This window comes from Sceloporus occidentalis, unplaced genomic scaffold, assembly GCF_023333645.1.
Source record: "Sceloporus occidentalis isolate IW3139 unplaced genomic scaffold, rSceOcc1.0.p SCAF_4, whole genome shotgun sequence".
Lineage (NCBI taxonomy): Eukaryota > Metazoa > Chordata > Lepidosauria > Squamata > Phrynosomatidae > Sceloporus > Sceloporus occidentalis.
This window is the reverse complement of record NW_028316984.1, coordinates 201,459,861-201,487,763: the sequence shown is the minus strand read 5'-3', so window position 1 is coordinate 201,487,763 and position 27,903 is coordinate 201,459,861. Positions and strand designations below refer to the sequence as shown.

Genomic DNA, 27,903 nt, shown 5'->3' with positions numbered 1-27,903 from the left:
GCTTCCGCTCCGAGGAGGGAGGCGGGGCGGATATCCGGTCTCCCCGGGCGGATGTTGACATCGTTGGAGGCCCTGCTGCCGAGGTGAGTCTTCTTCCCTGTCCCTTTGCCCTGGGCCTCCCTCCTCTTCCATGCTCTGCTTCTGGGGAGCGAGAGGGAGGGAAGCGGCGCTGGGAGCAAAGGGCGCCCTTCGAGGCCGCGCCAAGCGCTCCGCTCCGGGAATGTCAGCCGCTCTGGCGGCAGTGAACATCCGGAGCCCAAGGAGGCCCTGGGAGGCAGCGGAGAGGGCGTCTGGGGACGAGGCTGCCAAGTCCCTGATGGGCGATAGTCTTCAGGGCCAGACAGACAGCCAACATAAAGCTGCTTCCAGCCACTGTTTCAATGCTGCATGCGGCCGAAGAGCCTGGAAGCTAGACGAAGGCTGTCCTCCAGTCCTTGGGATCGTGGCTTTGGCGTGGCTTCCGGACTCTTCGGACGCAGGCAGCATTGAAACAGCCTCCCTCCAAAGTGGCCCCAAGCAGCTATATTTTGGCCTCTCTGTTTGGGGCCCGGGTTTGATGGAGGTCCGTTGAGCGTAGCGTCTAATTCGGGTCTAAGCGCGGAGTGTGAATGGCAGTTTCCCTCCTTCAAAGAAATGGGCCGTGGAAAGCTTGCCTTCGCCTTAGAAGCAGCGATTTCGACGGACTCCCGACTGGGAAGAACGCTGCGGCCCAAAAGGAGCGCCTTTTCCTCCCCAGTCGGCTTCAGAAGGCCTCCCTGCTCCCGCTTCTGAAAACAAGAAGATCCAGCTTTTAAATTACTCTTCAGACTAAACACCAGGAATAAGTCCTTCCAGAAGATGGCCACAAAAGACTGTGGATGCCAGCCGTGGAAGCCTTCAACTTCACATTACAAACTGCGTCTATTGGTTACATGTAGATTAGACACATACATCCCCTTTGCGCTCATTGGATGTTGAGATGTTGCATCTCTGTGGCTCCTTGTAGCTGGACCTGAACCTTTGCCCTCCATCATACATTTCAGGACTATAATTTTCTGCATCATCAAAAACCCCAATTCTAAGGGACCTTCTTCATTCGCCTAACGCTCAAAGCACTCTCTTGCCTTAAAAGTACACAGAAGGCCTCTCATTCAGCTGCAGTGCCCTTTGCTGCCCTGCCTCTTCCATTGGTCCTCCGAGGGCGCATCTACATTAGAGAAATAATGCAGTTCGGCACCACTTTTATCTGCCCTGGCCCCATCCTACACAAGCCTGGGATCTGTAGTTTTACAAGGCACCGGCACCGTTGAGCAGAGAAGGCCTGGTAATGCTACAGCCTTGTAAACCCCCCACCGTTCCCTTCTCCTTTTGTGTCATGTCTTTCTCGACTGTAAGCCTGAGGGCAGGGAACCGCCTGAATCACTTGCCTATAGAGCCTTTGGGGCTGAAGAGAGATAAACAATAAATAATACAGAGCCCCAGATCCCATAAGATGGAGAAGCAGCTGTTGTTGTTGTTGTTGTTGTTGTTGTGTGCCTTTAACTCATTTCCAACTTATGGCGACCCTAAGGCAAACCTATCATGGGGCTTCCTTGGGCAAAGATTTCTTCAGAGGAGGTTTGCCATTGCCTTCCTCTGAGGCTGAGAGAGTGTGACTTCTTGCCCAAGGTCACTCAGCGGGTTTCTTGGCCAAGATGGGAATCACATCCTTTTCACCAGAGTCATAGTTCAGCCCTCATCCCATTATGCCACACTGGCTATCAGATGTCATGTCTCATTACTCTTATTATTATTATTATTATTATTATTATGGTCCATGCCACAAGGACCAGTGTTAGAGAACTCTGGAAACATCGTTCAGAGGGCATAGATTGTATAGATTAAAGAAGGGTTGTTGTTGAGAAAGGGGTTTATGTTATCAGTTGAGGTTCACATGTTAACAGCTGTCATACCTGTTTTGTCTTACCTATTACCATAATATCTGTCGGTTAGGATGCCCAGTGTTTTCAGTATATTAGTTTAGTATTTTAATGTTTTAGAGTGTGTTTTATCATTCATTTTTGATTATATATATCTGGTGAAAATGGAATTATAAATAAATGTTGTTGCTATTGTTGTTGTTGTTGTGTTTGTTATTGTTATTATTGTTATTATTAAAGCATCCCTTTAGATATAACCCATGCAGCTGGATACCATTTAAAGTGCTGTAGCCCTGCCCAGTGGAATCCTGGGGTTTGTAATTTTACAAGGTCTTTAGCCTTCTCTACAAAGAGTGCTGGTGCCCTTGTTATTCTTGTTGGGTGTTTTCAATGGTTCCTGATTATGGCAACTCTAAGGCAACCCAAGACTTGTTCAGAGGGGGTTCGCCATTGCCTTCCCCTGAGGCTGAGAGAGTGTGACAGAACTCTTTGACAGAGGAAGATGCTGCCTTGGAGTGTGGTGGAGTCTCCTTCTTTGGAGGTCTTTAAACAGGCAGAATGGTCATCTGTTGGGGACGCTTTGATTGTGAGTTCCTGCATGGCAGAATGGGGTTGGGCTGGGTGGTTTTTGAGGTCTCTTCCAATTCCATGATTCTATTGTTCTTTTTATGAACCTAGATTCAAATCCTAGTGCTAGATCCCTCTGCTTGTATTCCTATATAAATCAGCTATTTTAGACAAAGCCCTGAGTACGGTAATCTTACTATCTTCTTTGGGGAAGAGCTGCAGCTCAATTGTAGAGGCCCTGGTTTGTAAGCAGAAGGTTCCAGATTTACTGTAGTCCCCAGCATCTTCAGGTAGGACAGATACACATCTGGAAACCTTGGGGAGACCATGTTGGTGGCAATGCTAAGCCAAAAGTAGTAATATAACAACAAGGAATGGGAGGAGGCAGGCATGTAATAGGAGTCTTTCCCTTTCCACCTTCAAGACTGACCTGTTTTAGCATGAGCTTTGGGGAACCACAACCCATTTCCACAGGTGCATTGAGGGAGTTTAATATCCAAACCCCAAGTATGTCCAATATGCAGACATACCTAGTTACCAGGATTAGGTCATTGTTAAATGGGATATAGAAAAAAGAAGTTGCTCATAATGGCAGGCAATTTTCTATAGCTTTCTGCCTAGACCAGGTCTTCCAGTTGGCACACCACAGTGGCAAAAATAAATAATAGGTTGCCAGGTGGTGATATATTTATTGCTCTGTGCCCATTATCAGTGGCTGGGCTACTTGGCTATGTTGGCTTACCTTCATGCAGAATTTTTTTTCAATTGCTGTTTACCGGGGTGTAGTGTCTGCTGAGTGTCTTATGTGCTTTGCACTAGTTATTCTTGAGTTGTGCCTTCCATAAGGGGGTCTTAGCATTCATTCAGCGGTTCAGAAAGCCAGCAGATTGCCTCAAACCAAATGAGGTTTTAGAAAATGAAATTTGTTGGACAAGCGGGAATGTGTCCATAGGAGGATGACCAAGATGACAAACCGTTTGGAAGCTAAGCCCTATGCAGAATAGCTTAGGGAGCTGGGATGTTTTGCTTGGAGAAGAGAAGACTGGGATGTGACTTGATATAGTCATCTTTAAATACCTGAAGAGATGTCATGTAGAAGATGGAGTGAGCTTGTTTTCTGCTACTACAGAGACTAGGGCATGAACCTATGGGTTAGAATGGCAAGAGAAGGAATTCCGCCAAAACATTAGGAAGGACTTCCTGACAGCTGTTCAAGAGTGAAACAGACTGCCTTGGAGGGTGGTGGTGGCTGTGTGCCTTCAAGTCATTCCCAGCTTATGGTGACCCTAAGGTGAATGTATCGTGGGGGTTTATTGGCACCATTTGTTCAAATGGGGTTTTGCATCTCTCTTCCTCGGAGGTTGAGAGAGTATGACTTGCCCAAGATCACCCAGTGTGTTTTCATGGCTGAGTGGGGGTTCGACCCCTGGTCACCAGAGTTATGGTCCAGTGTTCAAACCACTACACTGTACTGTCTCTCCATGGATGATCAACTCTCATTTTTGAAGGTCTTTAAATAGAGCCTGGATGGCCATTTCTCAGTGCAACTTTAATTGTGTATTCCTTCATGGCAGGGGGATGAACTAGATGGCCCTTGGGGTCCCTTTCAAATCTATGATACTATAAGTGTACAAGATGCCAGGGTGGTTTGCTGTATTGAATCATGCTTAAACATCATATATGCTGCAGCCACTTAGCGGTGGTCTTTTGGGTTGGTTTGATTTTTTTTTTCTACAGATGGTAATGAATCTTCTTGAAAGCAGCAAACGTCCAAGATTTTAGGCTGAGAATCCATGGGTCATGGCCAATATTCTCTTGCTCAGAAAGCCATGGAAGGCTTGAGTTATTTCTTGTGACTGAAACAAATAACTAGAAGCCAGGAGTTCTCTTGAGGCTGCCTGCTCCTCCTCTTCTTCTGACCCAAGGCTGCAGGGCAGGCTTTTCTCTAAATTCCATTAAAGGGCATTCCTGAGACGCTGAGCTTAGAGGAGGGTGAGGCTACTGGGACGCGTGGCGTCTTGTTTTCTCTGCTCTGGCTGCTGTCAGGATAAAGAATGTCCTTTGTGCTGAACAGCAAGTGCTCATTCACAGCAAGGGATGTGTATCTCTCTTACAATTTGCTGGGTAATAGAGGAAATCCTCTTAAACTAAGATGGGTATCTCTATTTTGCATTTTTTGGACTCATTAGTGCACTGTTCCCCCATACCTTGTTTCTCCATGGGGGGGGGGGCTGTATGAGATCAAACCACTTTAATTATCAACTCTATTCTGCTCTGGTCAGGCCCCACTTGGAATATTGTGTCCAGTTCTGGGCATCACAATTTTAAAAGGATGTTGAGAAACTGGAGCATGTCCAAAGGAGGGCGATTAAAATGGTGAAGGGCCTGGAAACCTTATGAGGAAAGACTTAGGGAGCTGGGGATGTTTAGCCTGGAGAAGAGAAGGTTAAGAGGTGATATGATAGCCCTGTTTAATACTTGAAGGGATGTCATATTGAGGAGGGAGCTAGCTTGTTTTCTGCTACTACAGAGACTAGGACCTGGAGCAATGGATGCAAGCTACAGGAAAAGAGATTCCACCTCAACATTAGGAGGAACCTCCTGACAGTGAGGGTTGTTCAACAGTGGAACAAATTCTCTTGGAGTGTAGTGGAGTCTCCTTCCTTAGAGGTCTTTAAGGCTGGATGGCCATCTGTCGGGGATGCTTTGATTGAGAGTTCCTGCATGGCAGAATGGGGTTGGACTGGATGGCCCTTGTGGTCTCTTCCAACTCTATGATTCTCTGATATTTGCATTGTCACAGTGTAATTTTAAAGGGGCTTTGACTACATGAAAATGTTTACATCTCTGTAAAGCTCTAAGATCTCTTAAAGGCTTCTATCTTAGTGTCTAACACTTTTTAAAATTGATTGATTTAATGTTGCACAGCTGTTGTGCAAGGACCCTGTCTCTTTGCTTTCTCCCCTATAAAACAATAATTCCAAAACTGTGGTGGGAGGATAATTAAGTCATGGAAGGCTTCTGTGATGTGGTGATAGTTTCCCGGAAACTGACAAGGTGTGTACGGTGAAAGTATGAATAGCTGTTAGAGAATTTTTCTGATGTGTTTTGACTTAGGTTAGCATTGAAACATAGAATGATAGAACTGGAAGGGATCACAAAGGCCACGTAATCCAACCCTCTGCCATACATGTACTGTTGTGTCACCAGTACTAAACAAAAATTCAGTTGCCAGTCCAGGGCTTGTCTGTGTGCTAAAAAAATTGTACCTACTTTGTAGTTGCTGTGATCCAGCCACTCAACATTCTTGACTATTCAAAATGAAATTGCGAGTAATATGCTTCTTGTGGGTTTAATACAATTTTTAAATACTCACCTTTTACCCTGAACCTTTCAGGAAAATCTGGATTTCCCTCTGTGTGTGTGGCCTGTGCTCAGTGTGGAGCTCAGGGATGGAGCTTTAGGCGGGTGGGAGGAGAACTGGACCAGGCCAGTAATGTGATTATTCCCACAAGGAAATGGTACTTTCATGATTTGAATTTAGGTTTCCCGCTTCGTACATTTTTTTTAGTTGATACAAACCTGTGCTCATCAGTTTATGCAGGCACTGGCATACCAGCAGCATCTACCTCCGCTTGCTAGGATGACCGAACCCATTTGAAAAAAGACAAGAGGAGTCTATTGAAGTAGGGAGGAAATGCTTGACCTCATTTCCATTTCTGAATGGAAGTGAAGATTCAGGAATAATTTCATGAATCACACCAGAACATAGATGTTTTTGAAAACATTGCTCTTGAGATGAGGGATGAGGAAAAGATGCCATAAAAGGACAGTGGAGGAATGTCAGACCAAAAGCAAGGCTCTCTGACATAAGTACTGGCAAGTGAGCGATCACTATTCTCAGAGTGGAAGAGGTTCAGCCACCATGCTCTTTTTTTCACATATTGGACTACTATCTTCGGAGAGATGCTACCATTCAGTTCAAGTTTATGGCTTGCAACACCACAATTCAACAGGTTCCTATCAGCCAGGCTCCCACCATCCAAGTTTTTCTGACCCCCTGGAAGAGGGCTCTGAAGCAACCAAGGTACTGTGGATAGGAGAGAGCTGCATGGGGTCCCTCAGGTTGATTGTGTGTTCACCACCATTTTTGGGAATAACTGGCAATGGACCTTGCTTTCGTGATCACAATTGCCTTTGTAATTTATGGGTGATCAAGAGCGATCTGACTCCCAGGACCTCCTTGACAAAACTGTTGTAACTTTGTTTCCTGTGGAGTCTTCTGAGACAGAATCACAACACGGGAAGAGGGCTCCTCTGCTGTTCTCCCCTGGATGGAAATCATTCACCAGTCAGTGACAGGAACCATGGTGAGCAGGCAGCAGCTGACTCCGGGTGTGAGTTGCTGTGGAGTTCCACATCACATGAGAAAGATGATCCCCCTTTTGTGAATGACAACAAGGTCATATATTCATATGTGCAAAATACTCCATTATAGCAATAGCATTTACATTTCTATACCGCCTAATAGTGAACTCAGCACTCTCTAAGCAGTTTACAACCTGTAAACCAATTGCCTCCAACAAACTGGGTACTCGTTTTACCAACCTACAAAAGGATGGAAGGCTGAGTCAACCTTGGAGTCTTGGAATCCAACTCACAATGTTGTGGCTGCAGGACCGGCATTTAACCACTGTGCCACCAAGGCTCATTACCCTACTTTGTAGTATTGGTTTTATCAATATAATCTGACAAAAAGGTGTGCTTAAATTTCCTTTCTTATCTTAACTCCAAAGTTTAAAAAAAAGATTGCATGGGCGGTGCATGTTTTTGTTGTGGGTTGCCCGTGAACATAAAACCTCTAAAAAGTCTCATCCCTCAAATCTGAAATCTTTTCCTTTCTCCTTCTTACCCCCATAGCTATTTCCCAAAATGGTTTCTGAAAAAGCTGCTTTTGAGTCTGCCCATGGTTTGTGTTGCAGACACTGAGATGGCCAACCAAAAACACATGTTACCTCCAGCGGTCTTCCTGGCTGAACATAGGAAGAGGAGAGGGCACGAGATGGAGGGGGACCTGGCTGATCATCTGATAGCCCATTCCATAGTGCAGATGAAAGAGCTGCTTGCACATTTAAATGAGGCTGGAAAAGAGTACCTGGACTACAAGTGCAAGGAGAATGAGAGACAAAGGCTGGAGGACGAACGAGCCAGCAGGGATTGGTAATGCCTTACCAGCTTATTGAGGAGCAGACTGCCCTGCGTATCACCAAGTGTTGCAGGCCAGTGGCAGCAGGATGAAGGGAAATGCCCAACAACAGAGGACTTTGCCATCGCCCCAGTTACAGGGATGAGATTTGGAACTGGTCACCCAGGACGATGAAGCATAGCCCCGGCAGCCAGGGTATGAGAGAAACGCTGTGTACCTCTACCTCCATTCCAGCCACACATAAGGGGAAGACAGAAAGATCTAGCAATGATCCCATCTTGTACTCGCCTTGAAATGCAGTGGTCCTGATGGATTGTTTAGAGCTCTCAATGTTTATGATTGAATCACTTGTGCCTGTTTGTATTTGCAAATGTTGGCCCTTCAGATCTGCTTTTGGTGTTTTATAGTTTTTTTAATTCTATAGTTAACATTTGCTTCCTGGCCTGTTTATCCAACTCTGGTACCTGTCCAGCACAATTTGCTGGAAGTTTTCCAGGAGCAATAAAAAGAAATCCCAAAAGCAGATGTCCTATAAAGTATTTATAAGTTTGTTTTAACTGTAAAAATGTTAATGGGGAAATTAGGAGAAAATGGGGATAAATAACTAGAGCAACAAACCCAAACTAGGGTTGTGCAAATTAAAAGTGCAAGTTCATTCCACACAGCTTCTTCCTCTTCGTTTTTCCAGTTCCTCCTCATTCATCAGCGGAGCCCCCAAATTGTCCAGTATGTACCGTTCCACCTAATGAGGATTATTGTCAAACACTTCTCCCCTAGTCTTACGTATATTGGGCAGGATCATGCATGCAGAAATTACGGGGGGGGGGGGGCATTTTCCTCAGCCACCTCCAACAATGCAATCAGGCATCTCCAGCATGATATCAAGTGATCAAATGCTCTTTCAGCCACATTCCTTGCTTGATTCAGCTATCTCCTTCTCTCTAACTGTTTCCTGGTATGGCTTCATTAGCCACTTTTGAATTGGGTAAGCAGTGTCTGAGCATAGTAGTGGCCCAACCTGCTGTCCCCCCACAATAAAGGTAGGATTTCCCAGCTCAACCCTCCCACCTCCATAGTTTCATAAATTGCTGACTTCCTTATGATGTATGAATTATGATTCCAGCCACTCCACCTGATCTCCATGTCTACAAAGCATCCAGTGGGATCAGCATCCTCTGTAGTAGAATGGAATCCGTGTGCTTCCTGTTGATGAGCGCTTTGCCTTGTCTCTTTGGCGAAAAAATTTGGTAATGGCACCCAAATTGCACCCATCACTTGTGGAAATCCTAGTTAGGGGAACCCAGTCATTATCTGCGGATAGCAGAGGGTGAATGGGGAAAATAATTAAAGCTTACCTAAGATTATGGGAAAATCTATGCACATACAGAGCAATTGCAGGTGGGAACAACTAATGCTGTTATCAGAACATGAGAACAACATAATATTGGAATAGCAATGACAATTGTTGCATATACCATTGATTGTAACAAAGAACCTAAAGGGGAAAGGTTGTGTAACAATACCCACCTCCCTAGTATTTCCCAAGAAAATGGTACAAGGCAGAAGAATCAATTCCATCATCAGAATGACTTCAATGAAAATGTCTGCTGCATAGAACAACCAACATAGGAACTGTTGTGCTGCCAGGCAATAAGAGCACCAGTTTGCGAACAACAAAAGAGTGATAGTGATTCTTTCTCCCACAGGAACAGCCCTCCACCTAAAGGTTTCTTTCTTCTGCACCTCATGACAAAGTGCATCCACTCTTTTGAAAAATGTGGGAAGAGGCATCCTAAAATTGTTCATCCTCTTTTTGTCAGACCACACCAACATGACAACCCAGCTCCACCACTCATTGCTGCTTCGGAAGACCCACCAATGATGAATCAGTCTGGGCACACAAGGACATACCAGGGCTAGGGTTAGAATGCCCAACCAAGCGCAGAATCACAGCATCACATTAACTCTGCCTCTTCTGCTGCAGCTCTTCTCAAAGCACATGTCATTGCCAATGGAGCATGTCCAGAGCATCACACAGTGCAATAGTTTGCAGCAAGGAATACACTGCCCAAAGAAACTGAAGCCTGACTTCCGTGTCACAGGGATGTAGCCAGGATTTTGGGAAGGGGGGGGGTCAAGACTAAGTGACACCATTATAATGGGGCTTGGGTGCGGTGGTGCACACCATTAATTGTATCTAACGGAAGGGGGGTCCAGACCCCACAGACCTCCCCCCCCCCGGCTACATCCCTGCATGTCAGCAACACTCCCTAACCAGTGACTGGTGGGCAGGACAAGAAGGATGATTAGTTCCTCTCACTGCATACAGAAATACGTACATCCACAAACATGATAGAAATCAAAAACAATGAAGTGACCATGGCCATGTGGCCAAAAACAATCCAAAGGAAGGGCCCTTTGGGCTGCCCACTTACACGAGAGAGAGAGTATGTATGGGGACCGATTATGCCAATGTCACTTTGAAGTGCTTTGTGTGTGTGGCATTAACAGGGTTGCTATGGGTCAATGCTGACTGGGAAAATGTGAAGCGAAGTAGGATTATTATTATTTTTCCGTGTAGACAGGCCCCTAATTTGTTTCTGGATGATTTCAGTAGGAAGGAGAAGGCAATTGTGTTCTTTGCCTCAGGCAGCAAAGTGTCTTAGGCCTGTTACAGACTGCCAAAATAAAGCTGCTTCGGGTCTCTTTGGAGGTATGCTGTTTAAATGATGCATGCATCCTAAGAATCAGAAAGCTGCACCAAAGCAGCATTCCAGTGCTTAGGAATGGAGTGTGGCTTTGGCGCGACCTCCGGACTCTTCGGACCCATGCATCATTTAAATAGCATATCTCCAAAGAGACCCGAAGCAGCTTTATTTTGGCAGTCTGTAACAGGCCTTAGAATCGTAGAATCTTAGAGCTGGAAGGAATGACAAGGGCCATCTGTTCCACCCTCTGCCATGCAGGAAAACACAACCAAGACATGCCTAGAAAACGTCCATCAAATCTCTAATATTTAAAGACCTCTAAAAAGGGAGAGCCTGCCACCCTCCAAGGCAGTCCATTCCACTGTTGAACAGCTCTTAACAGTAAATACGTTCCTCTTAATGTTTAGGTGAAATGTCTTTTCTTGCCATGTGAATCCACACTTTCACAGTTTAGTCTCTGGAAACAAGCTCACTCCATTTCCCACCCAACAGCCCTTCAGATGTTTAAAGATGGCTGTCACTTAACCTCTCAGTCTTCTAGTCTTCAATAAACATCCCCCACCAAAAAGCCATTCCTCATAGGACTTTAGGGTTTTCAATCCTTCGACCATGTTGTTTGACATTTTCTGCTCTTGTTTTCTCCCTCCTTTGAAGACTGACATTCTTCCTCCGGCATGGCAGATGACAATGAAGAATTGCCGATGGATGAAGAGCCGCCTCCTGCTGAGGACAACTTGGAACCACTAGAGAATGGCAGCCCTGCCGAACGGAGCGGCCATGTAGCTGTCACTGACGGGCAGTGTATGTTTGTCTGGGGGGGATATAAGGTGAGTGGCAAAAGGACTCCTGCCTGCTTTTGTGGAATCATAGAGTTGGGAGAGACCTCCAGGGCTGTCCAGTCTAATCCCCTTCTGCCATGCAGGAAGACACAATCGAAGTATCCCAACAGATGGCCATCCAGCCTCTGTTTAAAAAACTCTAAAGTTAGTTGTACAACATTTGGACCAAGTAGAGCAATGAGGCAGTGAATTTCCTTTTGCCCACAGAAGTTGAAATAATAACAATAACAACAATACTAATATTTATTTCTTACCATGCCTCTCCTCAAGGATCAAGGCAGGGAATAACAACATCAGTTTAAAGCACATCCGTTAAAATACGCATCAATATAAAAGGACAAATAAGATGTACGCATAGTAAAACAACCCACATTTAAAATTCATCCTTTAACATTCACAAAAATCATTTGGATAAGGCTGCCAGAAGAGATTGGTCTTTAATGCTCTTTTAAATTCAGGCAGTATATTCAGCTGTTGAATCTTTTCCGGCAGGTCATTCCATAGTCTAGGGGCAGCTGAAGAGGAAGTCCTCTGGCTGACAGTTGCCAACCTAGACCTGGCTGTCTGGAGTAAATGCCCACCAGAAGACCTGAATGTACGTTGAACTTGAGTGGGCAAGTGGCCTGCGGTTTGTGGAAAGATGTGGAGGGGAAGAATCCTGGAAGGACTGAGACAACAATCATTCTGAGAATCTGGGGGGAGTGGGCATCATGGGCTCATGTACTTGATCATGCGCCTTATCTACACATTCAACAGAATCAGGGCCTCTTCTGAGGAGGTGCTCTTTATGTACATAGATCTGCATGCTGCTGTGTGCCTACAGTTTGTTCCCTAGTTACAGAAATTCTGAGGCAAGCCTATCATGGGGTTTTCTTGGCAAGATTTGTTCAGAAGACAAAGCGGTTGTTATTAAGTATTTGTTATATATATGTACTAATGGGACACTTCTTTCTCCTTTTAGAACGCACAAGTGAGGGGCTTTTATGACTTTTATCTGCCCAGAGATGAAATCTGGATCTATAACATGGAAACTGGAAGATGGTACAGTACTTCAGTGACATATCTCCACCTCCCTGTCTTTAAGCTGTTTTCTTTTTTAATTATTAAATTGTTTTATTTCTTGCTTGTGAGCCATTCTGAGATGCTTGATAAAGTTTGTTCGGCCTATTAATAAATGCAGAGTTTGGGTCTTAGGATATGCAATGAGTCCCAAAGGATTGGGAGAGTTTTAGCAACAACAAAAAAAAGAGAATATTTCAAGGCATGTATTCATGGTAAGCCTAATACAGCAAAACCAGCAAAAAGTCATGGGACATCCTAAGGTCAAACAAGCTTTATTAATACCGTATATACTTGACTATACGGGCGGGTTACGGGGTTGAGACGGCCATGGTCGCCTTGGTCGATGATCTCCATCTGGGCATCGACAGGGGAAGCGTGTCCCTGCTGGTGCTCTTGGACATCTCAGCGGCTTTCGATACCATAGACCATGGTATCCTTCTGGGGCGCCTGGCAGAGGTGGGAATCGGGGGCACTGTGCTCCAGTGGTTCCGGTCCTACCTCTCTGGGAGGTCCCAGATGGTGCAGCTGGGAGACGTGTGCTCCGATGAGCGGGCCCTTAAAACCGGGGTCCCTCAAGGAGCCATTCTGTCTCCCATGCTATTTAACATTTACATGAAACCGCTGGGAGAGATCATCCGGAGACATGGGGCGCGCGGTTATCAGTATGCTGATGACACCCAAATAATCTTCTCTATGTCTCCGACTGATGCAGTGACTGAGGATGGCGTCTCTCCTCTCGTGGCCTGTCTGGAGTCAGTAATGGGCTGGATGAGGGAAAACCGACTCAAGCTGAATCCAGAGAAAACAGAGCTACTCGTGATAGGTTCCCCTGGTTCAGGAATGGTGGTGGTTCCACCTGTTCTGAACGGGGTCACGCTCCCTGTGAAGGACTCCGTGCGCAGCCTGGGGGTGCTACTTGACTCGTCCCTTCACCTGACTGCTCAGGTGAATGCGACGATCAAGAACACCTGTTATCAGCTTCGGCTTATTCGCCAGCTGCGCCCATACCTGGCCCAGAGGGACCTTGAAACTGTGGTACATGCTCTGGTAACCTCGAGACTGGATTTCTGCAACGTACTCTACATGGGGCAACCTTTATACCAAACCCGGAAGCTACAAATGGTGCAGAATATGGCAGCCAGGCTGGTCACTGGTACTTCCAGGGCCAGGCATATAATACCGGTGTTAAAAGACCTCCATTGGCTGCCCATTCGCTTCCGGGCACAATATAAGGTGTTGGTGATTACCTATAAAGCCCTAAATGGCTTGGGCCCGGGGTACCTGAAGGACCGCCTCTCCCCGTATATTCCGTCCCGCACCCTCAGAACATCTGGGCAGCAATTACTTAGGGTACCAGGGGCTAGGCTTACCTCCACCATGAGGAGGACTTTTTCCATCGCCGCCCCGGCCCTTTGGAACACGCTGCCCACAGAGCTCCGCTCGGCCACCTCCCTGGCCCAATTTAGAAAGGACCTAAAAACCTTTCTATTTCAGTCTGCATTCCCCGGTTAAGTCCTAACAGACCTCCCTTCCTCTTTAAGAGCAAGAGGATTGGCTAACGGGGCTTTTAGTTTATTTTTATCTCACTGTATGTATTTTTATATTAATTGTATGTTGTTTACCTGTATTGTTTTTATCCTGCTGTAAACCGCCCTGATCTTTGGAAGGTGCGGTATAAAAATAAAAATTTTATTTATTTATTTATTATTACTATTAGTCAATCTCATATATAAGTTGAGGGCAGGTTTGGGGGCCAAAATTATGGATTTTGATATGACTTGTGGATAAGTGAAGGGCAAAACTTAGAGGCATTTAATGAAGGATGTAAAGGACAAAGAAAGGAAAGCAATAACTAATTGTGCTCATACTGAAGGCTGGATGGATGAGAGAGTAGAAGAGGGTCAGGGCTTCCAGGGCAGATTAAGGTGCTACAAGATCTCTCTACATACTGATTCTACAGACTAACACAGCTATATCTTTGAATTCTACCAATATATACAGTACTTACATTGACTTGTGGACAAGTTGACTCAGGTTTTTTGGGGTCAATTTTTTTCACCTAAATTTCTAGACTTATACTTGAGTATATATAGTAATACATTTTTTTGGGCAGCAGCCTACACAGTCAGGAAAAAAAATTAAATAAGTCCTGCTGCACTAAGTCATAGCAAATGTTGTAAAGCAGGGCCACCTGCTCTTTCGTTATCAAAATAAAAAGGGGTCATTGAGAAACAGAAAAGGTGTTTGTTGAACCTAAATATTGTGCCCGTCCTATATCAGATGAAGCCTTTACAGGCCTTTGGGAGGTAATTGGCTATCAAGGATGTTTGATAAGTGCTTTAGTTCTTGCTCTTTAAAGGATATGTTTTTACAGTTGATAGATAAATATTTTAATGTCTATTTATTTATTTTATTTCTAGGCCAATTTTCTCCCAGAAAGGGACCCAAGGCAGCTCACAAATAAAAACGCTTTAAAAACTTATTACAATAAAACAATTAAAACATCACAATTGAAACATTCTGTATGTTTTTGCTTACAGGTATCTGTTTTAATTGTTGTTAAACTGGCTTGAGTCTCATGGCTGGATTGGATATGAAGAAATAAAATAATATTAACAATTATTATTATTCTGCTCCCACCTTGGCAGGACGAAACACAGAACATCAGGAGATGTTCCCCCTTCTATGTCGGGAAGCTGTGCTGTCTGTATGGACCGAGTGTTGTATCTGTTTGGGGGCCACCATGCGCGCGGGAACACAAATAAGGTCAGTGACTGGAGGAGACATGGCATAGTGTAGTGCATCCCGTTCCGTGTCTCCTTTGTGTGTGTGTGCCCTGTTTCCTTTCCCTTTTTAAAAATGGTATGTTGAGTGTAAGTAGATGCTGTATTGCTCTGTGTCTGATAGGGATTTATTTTCACTCTTCTATGGTTTGGAAACTTAATTTCTTAATGGTTTTCTGATTTCATTTTGTCATAAGGCCATGGTTTTCCCAACCCTGTTTTCTTCCCAGTTTCATTCAGGGAGAGAGCAAAGGTTCCTGTCACAAAATTATTTTACGGTTTCACTTTGTCTGCTCCTGTGGGTCAAGGCTTAAAAAACAAACATTCATTGAATGCCTTAATCAGTGATAATTCCAATATCTTGCAATATCTGCCCCATGTCTCCAGGAGTGTTTGTCAGTGCAAAGTCAAGGTTCTTCCACAACACTTAGAAACCACATGTCTGCATGAGAAGGGAGCTTGGTTTTGCATAGCTGCCTACCCTCTTTGTTTGGAAAAATTTAACACATACATACCCTAAATTTGTGTCTTAACTTTCTCTCTCTCAGTTTCTCTTTTTGTATATAAAAAACCCACAAATTTCCATGGTGGATGGCTGAACTTCAAGGATATTGTCTGTCGTCTACAAGTCTTTATTTCCTTGCAGTTCTACATGCTGAATTCCAGAACGAATGAAGAAGTTTTGCAGTGGGTCAGGGTGGAGTGCCAAGGAGTTCCCCCATCATCAAAAGACAAACTGGGTGTTTGGGCATATAAAAACAAGTAAGTAATGAAGCCTTACTTTCAGATGTCCTGCTGGAAATGATGGTGTGATGTTTGGGTTTTAAAAAACTATAGGAAAAATTCAGAGACATAGCCATGTTAGTCTGGAATGTCAACATGCAAAGGGATCTTGTAGGACCTTTGAGACTAACATTGTAGCATGAGCTTTCACAGACCTAGTCTATTTCCTCAGATGCAGAAGAATTGTAATTCTGTATAGTCCATTCACAATAGTCTCCCAGTTGTGTCCTCTGGACACTAATATCCAAAATTTTAATGGTACTCATTTCATTCATGTGTTGGATTCTTTTTTAATTTGATATATTTGATTCTGATTTGTTTTTGAAAATCATGACTTCATCTAAAGATGGGTCTTGAGTTGGTAATAGGGATAAAATTTTCAAACTGCAATGCAAGATTAAAACAATGATAAAACTTAAACAAGATTTTTTTAAAAATGAGAAGTAGTGAAATAAAAAATAATTGAGCCAATGAAAAACAAGGCAGTTATAGGCTGAAATACTGGTGACTAGACCCAACTAGATTAGACCCATTTAATCAACTGTTGAATGCTGAGCCAACACATAGGTATATCCCATTGATTCAGTGGATTTATTCTAGATGAGAACTAACTAGCATTTGAGCCAATAAGTTGCAAACGTTTAAACAAATAAAAAACTGCCTTAACATATTATTGAAAGAGATACAACATCAGTTTCTATCTTGGCTCCTTTGGCAGTTCAGTATAATCAGCCTGAAGATCCTTCATTAGCAGTATATTGGTGTCTTAAACATACTTGCTTGTCCTTTTGGTCCCCCCCCCCCCCAAGTTAGATGCAGCTTACAGCCAAATAGAACCAGACAGAGATGAAACCTAACAGCTTTCAAAATGCTGTAAAAACAACAATAAAGGTGGTGGTGGGGATCTTATAACACCTTTGAGAGTTGTGCACAAAAGAAATATAGCATTGGGTTTGGTAGAGTTGCATCCAAAACACACTGCAGAAGTAATCTAGTCTGAGACCGCTTTAACTGCCCTGGCTCAGTGCTAGTGAATTCTTGGAACTATAGTTTTGTGAGACATTTTAACCTTCTCTGTCAGAGAGCTTTGGTGTCACAATAAACTATTTCTGCAGTATATTTTGGAACTTGGTCTACTTCCTCAGATGCGTGGGTTAGTGTGCATCTGAGGAAGTAGACCAAGTCTACAAAAGGTCATGCTACAACTCCATTCCCTCAGTTGGTCTCAAAGGTGCTACAGGATCCCTTTTCATACTGATATTGTTGCTAAACTGATGGCTTTTTTACTGATCTTCCTATGCCTTGTGTTGAACAGGTTGGTCTTTTTTGGTGGCTACGGCTATTACCCTGAAGGTGAGCAGATTGGGACGTTTGAGTTTGATGAAACTTCTTTTTGGGTAAGTCCCACTGCATTTTCCATCCTGGAATCTCTTATAGATCAGGATTTGCTTAGGGAAGAAAACTTGCAAACCATTCAATGACCTATGAAATTATTGAAATTATAACCAAAACATTTAAAAGAATTTGATTTTTTAAAAAAACATATTTTGCAAAGTGCTGTGAAATGAAAAGTCTTGCCCTGTTGGGATGCTGCTGTTTTAGTTAGCAGTGTTGAAATTGCTGGACAGAAAGAGATATTGGTATTACTACCTCAAAATGTCTTCAAAATATAAGGTTTTAGATTGTTTTAACTTTCCAAAATTACTCAGTAGTTTAATTATTCAATTGTTTGGTATGTTTTGGGGTGTTTATTTTTTTTAACTTGTTTTTAAACTGATTTTAAATGGATGAAACTGATTTTATCGTAAACCTCCCTTAAGTCTTATGATGTGTGGTAGGGTATAATTTTTTAAACAAAACAGATAATATCTTCAAGATGCACGGTTTACATTGTTTAAATTTTTAATTTTTCAGTTGTTTATCCTATTTTTTAGAAGGTTTGTTCTTTTAAATTTCCATTGTTCTAATTTTAAATTGCTTAAACTAATAGCATCGTAAGCTGCCCCTGATGTTATGGTGCTGGAGCAGGATATAAATATTTCAATAAAAGAAGTCATAAAATCTCTGTTCTTGTCTCAAGAATTCAGGTCTTCCTCGAGGTTGGAACGATCACGTCCACGTCTTGGACACAGAGACCTTCACATGGAGCCAGCCTGTAACTACGGTAAACCCTAATAAGAATTCCCTTTGGCAGGGGTGCAGTTGGCCCTCCATATCCACGGATCCTGCATCCACAGGTTCCACCAGTCACAGCTTTAAAATATATATTTTTTAAATCCAAAAAGCAAATGTTGATTTTCCTGTTTTATATCAAAATCTCCTTTGGAGGTTTTTAAACAGAGTCTGGATGGCCATATGTCAGGGGTGCCTTGATTGTGTGTTCCTGCATGGCAAAATGGGGTAAGACTGGATGGCCTTTGTGATCTCTTCCAACCCTATGATTTTGGTATCTATGGGGGGGTCCTGGAACCAAACCCTAGCAGATACCGAGGGCTCACTGTATTTCCTGCTTTATCCTTCTCTCTCTTCTTCTGTGCCAGGGCATATTTGAAATAACCTTCATAGTGTGGTCATTAGTAAGAGAGAGACCAGCCTTTGCCTTGAACTCATTCACGGACTCGGCAAACCAGGCTTTCTCAGTTTGAACCCCTACTCCCATAAATTGGGAATTTAATTATTATTATACATATGGATTGTGTCTCTCCTTTTTCCCAATATGAGACCCAGATGGTTCACAAGAAAGATTAAAACTCAGTGGCTCAAAACATAGTGATTATAATAAAAAGATTTTAAAAGGAAATGAAGAAGTTATCCTACTAAAAAAGCAGCACTAGTTGAAAACAGTTGTAAAGCATTTAAAACATAACAACGAGAATAAAATTCAGAGACATAGCCTTAGTAATCTGGAATATCAGTATGCACTGGAATTTTATAGCATCTTTGAGGCTAATTGTGCATAAGAAGTTGTAGCATAAGCTTTGGTAGACTTGGTCTACTTCCTCAGATGATGATGATGATGATATTTATTTATACCCCGGTCTTCAGCCGAACTATCAGAGCGGCTTACAGTTTGTGAATTAGACATGGCTAATTAATATGGCTAATTAATTAGATGCCTGGCTCAGTAGACCAGGTCTATGAAAGCTTATGCTACGACTTCAGCTAGAATAGAATCCTGCTGTTTTCCAGCTCAAGATTTATTGCATTCTTCACTCCAGCCACTCTGCTGCATTCTGACACTTAAAGTCTGTTTTTCCACCCTTTGCCATCATCTTCCCAATGCCAAATCTGCTTTAAAAAACTTTTCCATTTAGACAGGAGGAAAAGGGAGTATTGGTAAGCATAGAAAGACTGTGTAAAAGGAAGCTTTTTTGTCAGAGCCTTTATTAACTGAGGTATGCCTGTATGTGGAAAGGGTATGTGTTGCTGGAGGGGCATGTGTGCATTAACTTGCCCAGAAACCATGATGAGTGAGTTGGGAAGGAGGTTCACACCTGATTTTCCAGCAGAAGCAGTCAGCATCTGGGGAACAGCCATATTCAGGCAGATGTTGGCTTGTCTGACAATCATGGTGGAAGACATAATTCTCATCTTCTCAGCTGCCTTCTGAACTACTCTTTCTGGCATTCTTACCCCAGGGTAAATCACCATCACCCCGAGCAGCCCATGCTTGTGCCACCATTGCTAACAGAGGCTACGTCTTCGGAGGCAGATACCGAGTAAGTGTGAAAGCAGAGCAGAAGTGGAGTTCCTTTTTGTAGTGCAAACTGAACTAAGGTCACACCCCTCCCTCTTTTCTCAGGAGTCTAGAATGAACGATCTCTATTGCCTCGATCTGGACACGTGGGAATGGCAGGAAATGTAAGTTGGCCCTTTCTGTTCTGTTTTTGTTGTAAAGCTGATGGGTCAAGCATGGAAAATTCCTGCCCTCCTTTTCAGGTTTCCTCCTTCCTTGCATCCAGGCAGTGGTGGACAGTGGCTTCACCCAGGGATCAATTTCCTATATCCTACTCCATCTCAGATCTGTATTTCTTCTTCCAGTGTTACCCTGAGTAAAAGATCTGGCCCACCTCCCTTGACCTTCCCAGGGAAAATCTAACATAAGCTGGGAAAAAGGGGCCTGAGCGGGTGGACATAGCAAGTGTCACCTTTTTTTTTTTTTAAATTAAAGATAAAACAGATTATTAACCAATGGATACATTACTTTGTGTTTAAAAATTTTAAATTGATACCATTCACCCACCCTAAACCCACCGCCCAACTGATTCTGTGTTGTCTTTATGCAACCTTTTCTTCCTTAAATATAGTCTATTCTTGTGATTTATTCCTTTCCTCTTTACACTTCATTTTACATGATTTTTATTTTTCTTAAATTTTTATTTGTTTTACTGGGAATAAGTTCTTGTTTGCAAGATGTTATTTGAATTTTCTCCATATTTCTAGATTTTGGTTTCCCTAACAAGTGTATTTTCCTGTATAGTATTTTATGAGAAAGTTCCATTCTTTTTCATTGTTGCAGATTCCGTCGGTTGCTAGTGTTATTTGGTCCATTTCTTTTGCTTCAAACAATTTCACTAACCATTTGTTGATATGGGTGTTTTTGCAGATAATTAGTATTCTTGCTGTTGATGTCATGTAGCAAGTATAATCTTCTATCAAATTCTGAGTTGATAAAACCAGAAGACCCTCTGAGGGTCAAATTAGATGTTAAGGATAATTTGTTGCTGTGTGCCTTCAAGTCATTTCTGACTTAGGGAGACCTTAAAGTGAACCTATCTTGGAGGTTTCTTGGCAATATTTGTTCAGAGCGGGTTTGCCTTTGCATTCTTCTGAGGCTGAGTGAGTGTGACTTAACCAAGTCATCCATTGGGTTTCCATGGCAAAGTGGGGATTTGAACCCTGGCCTTCAGAATCATAGTGCAGCATTAAAACCACTACACCATGTAGGCTTATGGTAAAAGTAATGCATATTCTAAAAAAATGTCCTGTTTTCTCTCCCACTACAGTGGGATTTCCTCAGAGATATATATCTCAGCAGTCACACTTGCAAATTGAGTTTGTGATTACCTTCCAATGACAAGTCACAAAACAAAGCATGATACCTAACCACAAAATACCATAGGTGAAGAAAACCGTGTGCCATGACAGACATCTTTTGCCACTTGAGGGAGCACTCTTCTAAAAACCTTCCAAATAAACCATTATTATTATTAATCTTTATTTATGAAGCGCTGTAAATTTACACAGCGCTGTACATACAGTCTTTTTAGTTAGACGGTTCCTTGCCCTTGGGCTTACAATCTAAAAAGATCTAGTTTGTCTATGTGTTACAGCATCTCAAGGAGTTTTCTCCACCTTTCCAAAAACGATTGCCTTTAATTTAGATCAGGGCTTTAAAACCTGGCCACAACTTCAAGCCATGTCAACTTGTTTTTTCCCACCCTCAACACAGAGTCACACAAGGTGCTTGCCCTGTTGGCAGATCTTGGCATTCTTTAACTCCAGTGTCATCTGATCATCTCTTCCTCTTTGGCGGGTTCACAACTGACAAACAACCACTCAGTAAGTAAAACTATTTCTGTGTAAGGGGCCTTCCCCAGCATCAGTCAGATATGTGCCTTGGATTTGCTTTTTCCCATCTTGTGATTATGCAGGTCTACTCAGTGCCAACAGCACAAATCAGTAGGTATATAGGACAAAAATGTGTGTAGGATATGTGCTTAGCATTTATTTTTAAGAAGCTTTTTTAAAAAGGTCCACTTTATTGCATGCCACTAAACAAAGGCCAGAATATTCTGTTGTGGTCTGCCTTGCATACTTGCCCCTGGAGTATCTGGTCTTGAATCCCCGCTGAATTTGCCCCTTACCAGCTCTCTCTTGCTGTGGGTTTTCAGCACTTATAGTCAGTAGCTGTCTTCCCCCGCAGCCCATTCATTTCCCAGAAATCCTGTTAATGAATTCTGAAGAGGCATAACAGGATAGTGGCAAGAGTATCCTGATGTATATTGGGCTCCACTAATCTGCATCGGCACTCTCTAGCCAGTGTCCCAGTTTGGATCAGGCCTCCTCAGTTGTAACATAACAGCCCCTTACTGAATATCAATGTTGTAAAGCTACTCCCATCTATCCCCTACAGTTGCAAGTCCAATTATGAAGATGCAAATCCCCAACTCGATTCCAGCTAATGTCTTATATAAGATACTTGGTATAAATTTCAACATCCCAAGTATCTTTGGCTACCAAATCACCTCTTGCTTTCCTTTTATAGAAGATTGATGTTTGCAAAAGGAAACACTTTAAGATGCTTCTCCTCCTCCCAGTTTCACAGGCTCTCACTTTTTGCCAAAAAAAGAGAGAGAACATCCTCAATTTTTATAGAAGTAGGATAGATTAATGAAAATATTTGTGAATGTGTGTGTATCGTAAAAATGAAGGGGTGTGTGGGGTGGGATTCTCCTTGGGTTTTGTTTTTACTTCTTGAACCCTACAGTTAAAGGGTAGTCAAAAGCTTCAGGTGATACTGGTGAGTTTGACCCTTGTTTCAGAATGAGACTAAACACCACTTTTCCTATCAGTGTTGGTAAGATAATTTCAATGTATTTGGAGAACATCCTCACAGCTTCCTTTCTGTACGTTGCAGGTGATGCCTGGATCTACTGCATCAGTAAAAATGAATGGATACAATTTGAGCACAATTATTCAGAGAAACCCCGGTAAGGGAAGCAGTGACACTGCACTACAACTCCTTCAACTGCATGCCCTCCAGTTGTGTGTGCTGGAAGGGCAGAGTGTGATTGTAGTTGCAGTATGGCACATCCAAAGGCTTGGGAAGATTGCCCCTACAGCCAACTTTGAACAACCCCAACCTAGTTAGTCATAGCTCTGCTTTTTTCTCCTATAACTGCATTGACCATCACTGACAGGGCTTTTAGTTTTATTGTTATTTGGGATATTGACCAGTTTTCCCCTTTGAAATCCAAAAATGAATACAGTTGACCCTTGGTATCCACAGATTTTTTTATCCAGTGATTTCATCCACAATGTGAAAATATTTAAAAAAGGTAAATTCCAAGTAGCAAATCTTGATTTTGCCATTTTATATAAGGGACACCATTTGACTATGCCATGGTATTTAAGCATCCACTGATTTTGCAGGTGTCCTGGTACCTAAGGCCCCCTGTATTTGTTGGTTTTATGTTGTTGGGGGAGAACACAGGAATACTGGTGAAGGTCCTACATCCACATCCTCCCACTGCCCGGGGGGGGGGGGGACTCCTCCTGCTGCTGCTGCTGTTGACCAGTGCGGAAGGGAGGCAGAAGCAGCAGGTCTCAGGTTGATCAGCTGAAGAGACAGGGCCAACAAAGGTGGACTCTCAAATGGAGTGTGAACCCACCTTTTCCTTTCCCCCCTGGAGCAACCAGATCTTCATGGTCTGAACCACCTCCCTCCACTTCCCTCTGGTAAGGAAGAGGAACAGCAGCAGGAGCATTCTTTCTTGGAGCTTGAGAGCTGCCAGGCATGAGAGGTATAGGGACAGAGTGGAAGAGCAAGAGAAAAACCCTCTGCACACTGTTCAGAGAGGGCCTTACACATGCATAGGTCACTAGCGTAAGTCACTAGTATATAACTTTTGTATGCTGTGAATTTTAAAACTAGTTTTGTTTTAAATGTTATAAACCATTTTGAGTCCCAAACTGGGGGAAAGCTAGGAAATAAATATGAATTAACAACAACATCCAAAGTGTCCTTGCCTTTGAAAATTGTCTACTTTGAAACAGAGTATTGGGAAACAGCTGTAGCATGCTATCATGAAACAGGCTGGATCCTATTGTTAGTCCAAAGAAGACCTATTGAATAAATGAAACTGATGTACTTGTTGACTCACCATTTGACAGTTCGGTGGATCTACCCTTTGTTGGAATTAATTCTGGCTGTCATTGGTTTAGTTATATTATGTTGCATAATTCAGTTATTCCATAATTAAAGGTATGCAGTGCTGTAGAAGGCTTGGATATAAATATCATAAGCAGCATGGAATTCTGCAGAATAGTTATAGCTTGCTCACTGTGGACAGGATTTCTGTTCTGTATTGCCTTTCCCTGGTTCTGATGTATGGTAGCTGCTGGCTGAAAAGATGTGTTTATTTCCCATGGTCCTTCCTCTTCATGCCAGGGCTAAAGTGTTCCTCTGTGCCTTTATGCCACCACTGGATTTGGTCTTTTCATTGCTTTGTGTGTTCTGTTTACAGGCTCTGGCACACCGCCTGTGCAAGTGATGAGGGTGAGGTGATCGTCTTTGGAGGCTGCGCCAACAACTTACTTGCCCATCAGAGAGCAGTAAGTCTTTACTCCAAACACACATGAGCTCTGAGTTGCTGAGTTTTGGCAGGGGACATTGAGGGAGTGGTGGCCAAACCAGCTTGCAATCCCCTTAGTAAACCTCTGTAGCCAAGATCCTGTTTGATGTGTGCAGAGCATCAAGTTCTGGCTGTGTACTTAGGCAGAGCATGACACAACTCTCACAGCGTGGCTTTGGTGGCAGTTTGGGTTAGAGTTAAAGAGAAGCTGTACTTAGCAGCATTGGGATGCTATTATGCAGCTAGGCAAAAATACTGTGCAAGGATGCTTCCATGTGAAATGCCGGTGAGAGTATTTAACATTGTGAAACCTACAATTACAGCAACATTAAGCCACCAAGACAATTCCAGCCCCTTCTGCCATGTCATCTCATGTGATTGCGTTGATGCAAAAGCTTCTGCCTGCACACATGCCACCAGCCTGTTGGGAACAACTAGAAGAAACATGGTTAAATCCATCTTCCTTGTGGAAGAAAGCAAAATGAAGCACTATAAGAGGCCCCATCAGCACAGACTGATTCCTGGCTTTTCAGTCACGGTTCTCACTTTTTTGTGCGTTTTTCAGGCTATGTGGCCGTGTTCCAGAAGAGTTTATTCCTGACGTTTCACGGCATCTGTGGCTGGCATCTTCTCTGATGCCAGTGAACCATCAAGAATAAACTCTTCTAGAACACGGCCACATAGCCTGAAAACCCACAAAAACTATGGAAGCCTTTGACTTCAATTGGTGGTCCTTAAGCTCTGAATAAGAAAAATAGGGATGAAGTATGATCATTTATTTCACCTTGCATTTAGATTTAACCATTTGATATGGCGCTTAATAGCCTGGTTGTGCGACTCCTTTGACTTCAGTTCAAGACTTTGTAGCCCTACCAAGAAAAGAGATGTTCAATTTAAAATAATGATAATGATAATATTTATTTGTATCCAGCCTCTCCCAGGATGGCTGCCACTCCATTACTGGGCAAAGTGCTGCTTGTGATCTATAAAGACTTTGGCTCCCAGTTATCTGAGAGGGAAGATGGTGGAAAGTGGAGGAAATACAGAACAGGACAGCTCCCAGAATTTGTAACTCCTAGAAGCTATTTCTGTTCTGACAGACTTTAATGCAAGGACTTTTAATACAGTGCAGTTTTGCTGATTTCTATTTCTTAATCAATTTGTTTTAAATGCTTCTAACTTTATGGATGGTTTAATTAAATTTTAACAATACCCTTTTATGTGTTTTTCTAACTGCATTGAGTTTGTTTCAGGAAACTAATGACAAGAGAGGCTGTAATCTCAGGAGAGGGAGTGGGGTTAATAAATACATGGGAGTCTCCTGATCCCTTTTTACAACAGTCTTGTGAGGGAGGCTGGGCTGAGAAACAGTGTGAAGGCAAAAAAGGTTTCAAGTCTAAATCAGGGTCCAGTTGCTCTGGGTTAAGCCTAACCCAATGTCCTCTGCCCCACTGGCTCCTAGGCCTGGCGTAAAAATGAAATGTGCCTTTTCAGCTGTGAGATTCAGTATTAACTGTTGTGTTTTTCCCTCTAGGAACATAGTAATGAAATACTTGTGTTTTCTCTTCAACCAAAATCTCTTGTAAGGTATAGTTATATTTTTAAACTTTCTTCACACTTCTATTTAACTCCTGGTTGAACATACATGATGTGAATTTAAGGTCATTAATTATAGCATGAGAGCATCTGTGAAATGGTAGCCAGAGTAACTGTCAGTAATTCTGATATGAGCCCCCAAACCAGTGCCCTCCAGACTTGTTGGCCTACACTTTCCTTCATCTCGTCAGCTGTGCTGGCCAATCATGGCTGGACTACAATGCCAACACTTGTGAAGTCACCCAGTTTAGAGAGGATGCCTTCTTAGGCCTGCCTGCCTTGTAAGGGGAAACTGAAGGTTTTTCCCCTTTATCTGCTCTGGTTAAGATGCCGGTTCTGATTATTGGAACGTTGGCAGTTTGAGGCCCAAGTGCTGCATGATGGGGTGAGCTCGTCATTAGTCCCAGCTTCTGCCAGCATAGCAGTTTGAAAGCATGCAAATGCAAGTAGATAAATAGGTACCACTTCTCAGTGGGAAGCTAACAGCGTTCAGTGCAGTCGTGCTGGCCACATGACCACCAGAGCAGCCCTTGGACAACGCTGGCTTTTTGGCTCAGTAACGGAGATGAGCTCTGCCCCCTACAGTCAGTTACAAGTAGACATTAATGTCAAGGGACTACCTTTTTATCAGCTCCATGGAGCCGCAGTTGTTTCCTTTCTGCATCCAAGATAAGGAAAGCTGAATCTGTTGAGTATCTGCCTGGTTCAGACCTCTTAAGCCCTAAATCCATCCCACTACATGGAATTCAGAAATGGGAAGGCAGTTTTCCCCAGTACCCTCCAAATGTTTTGACCTGTGGTCAGGAATGATGGGAGTTCTATGCCTAAACATCCACAGGACAGTCATCAGGTTTGGGAAGCCTGTGCTCGGGATGAACATAGATGGGGCAGGTCCTGTTTTACAGAAAACAATGCTATACATAACACATTACAAATGATTATCCCATGGACATCTGAAATTCATTCATAGGCCATATCTTACTTTGTACAAAGTTCACTATAGTCCAAAGTGACTGTAATCTAGAGTGCCTCCAAAGCTGTGTAATGGCATGGACTAGTCATGGGGGTGGGATGCTCCATGCATTGGTATCTCTGCTGGTTGGCTACAGTTCTCTCTTCGCTTGCCAAGGGCAGAAACTGATGGCTTGTGAACTATCACTGCGCTAAAGCAGGGAGATTTTACAGAACAACTCCCTGCATTCCACACCATTGGCTAGGGCAGATGGGAGCTGTAGTCCAACAGCATTTGGGAAATTGCAGGATTCCCACTCCGCTTTACAGAAAAGGAGAAAGTGGTGAGGGCAGGTCACAGTCGCAGGTGCTTCTCAGTAGATTAACAGAGCCCTAAAAAGTCTTAAGCTGGAATTCTGCAGGCACTGGGACCGTGTCACCTTGGAGGAACAGGCTGCTCAGAACCAGGTTTTTTCTACCTTCCTGTCTGCTGCCCTGGAAAAAGTGGAGCTGCTGGTGTAGTTCAGATAGCATGCCAGACAATATTTCAAATACTAGTGGAAACGTAGGCAATTTTGCCCCCTTATTTAACAAAATCAGTGAGCAGATGGTCTTAGCTGTTCATCTTTTCTTCTTCTTCCCACACTTTACAGGCTGTGCCTGGAGGCCATCATGTGTTTCAAAGAGATCCTGGCCAGCTCCTGGCACTGCCTGCCCAAGCACTTGCTCCACAGTCTCAACCAACGCTTCGGCAGCAACAACACATCCGGCTCCTAGGAAGAAGCGTCTGCCGCCTCCCCACCTCCCCAGTCCTTTCACTGGCCACTTTTGTGCATGGATGAGCCATTCTAGGAAGAGATGGAGCAGTCTGACCATCCCTATGTGGCAAAGAGCAACATTTGTATAGGCTAAACAGTTTGCAGTGTAGGTAGTGGCTTTTCTGCTTTGACCTCCTTTTGTTGCATGTGAATGGCATAGAGAGAGAGAACCTATTTTTGTGTACAAACTTGTTTGCAATAAATGTATTTAATGCAAATAGGAAAGCATTTAATGTTTGAGACCTGAAAACATGGTGGGCCAGCTGTATCATAGCACTCCACTGAGCCCTAATCTTTAAAGAAAGGGGAGTATCACACTTGGAAGAAAAGGCTTT

The 27,903-nt window shown here is 43.3% G+C and overlaps 1 protein-coding gene across 2 annotated transcripts; it reads left to right on the top strand.

The window, feature by feature from the left end:
• Window positions 1–25: 25 nt before the first annotated feature.
• On the top strand, window positions 26–27,901 carry KLHDC2 (kelch domain containing 2). Of its 2 annotated transcripts, none has more exons than XM_089522945.1 (14): window positions 26–83; window positions 11,034–11,206; window positions 12,180–12,259; window positions 14,929–15,046; window positions 15,710–15,825; window positions 17,162–17,243; window positions 17,927–18,010; window positions 19,485–19,565; window positions 19,649–19,707; window positions 21,299–21,408; window positions 22,487–22,559; window positions 24,096–24,183; window positions 25,738–25,790; window positions 27,404–27,901. In XM_089522945.1, the coding sequence occupies exons 2-14, from the start codon at window positions 11,054–11,056 to the stop codon at window positions 27,525–27,527; spliced, it is 1,221 nt and encodes a 406-aa protein (XP_089379071.1). In that variant the 5' UTR covers window positions 26–83; window positions 11,034–11,053; the 3' UTR covers window positions 27,528–27,901. The 2 variants fall into 2 exon arrangements, with proteins under 2 accessions (XP_089379071.1, XP_089379072.1); XM_089522946.1 differs by lacking the exon at window positions 26–83 and adding an exon at window positions 11,711–11,813 and having other exon boundaries at window positions 11,129–11,206; window positions 27,404–27,900.
• Window positions 27,902–27,903: the final 2 nt, after the last annotated feature.

Coding starts and splice junctions, on each gene's coding strand:
- KLHDC2 (XM_089522945.1), top strand. CDS start 11,054: ATGGCAGATGACAATGAAGAATTGCCGATGGATGAAGAGCCGCCTCCT. Junction 19,708..21,298: donor ACGTGGGAATGGCAGGAAAT/GTAAGTTGGCCC, acceptor CCCTCAACACAG/AGTCACACAAGGTGCTTGCC. Junction 25,791..27,403: donor CAACCAAAATCTCTTGTAAG/GTATAGTTATAT, acceptor CACACTTTACAG/GCTGTGCCTGGAGGCCATCA.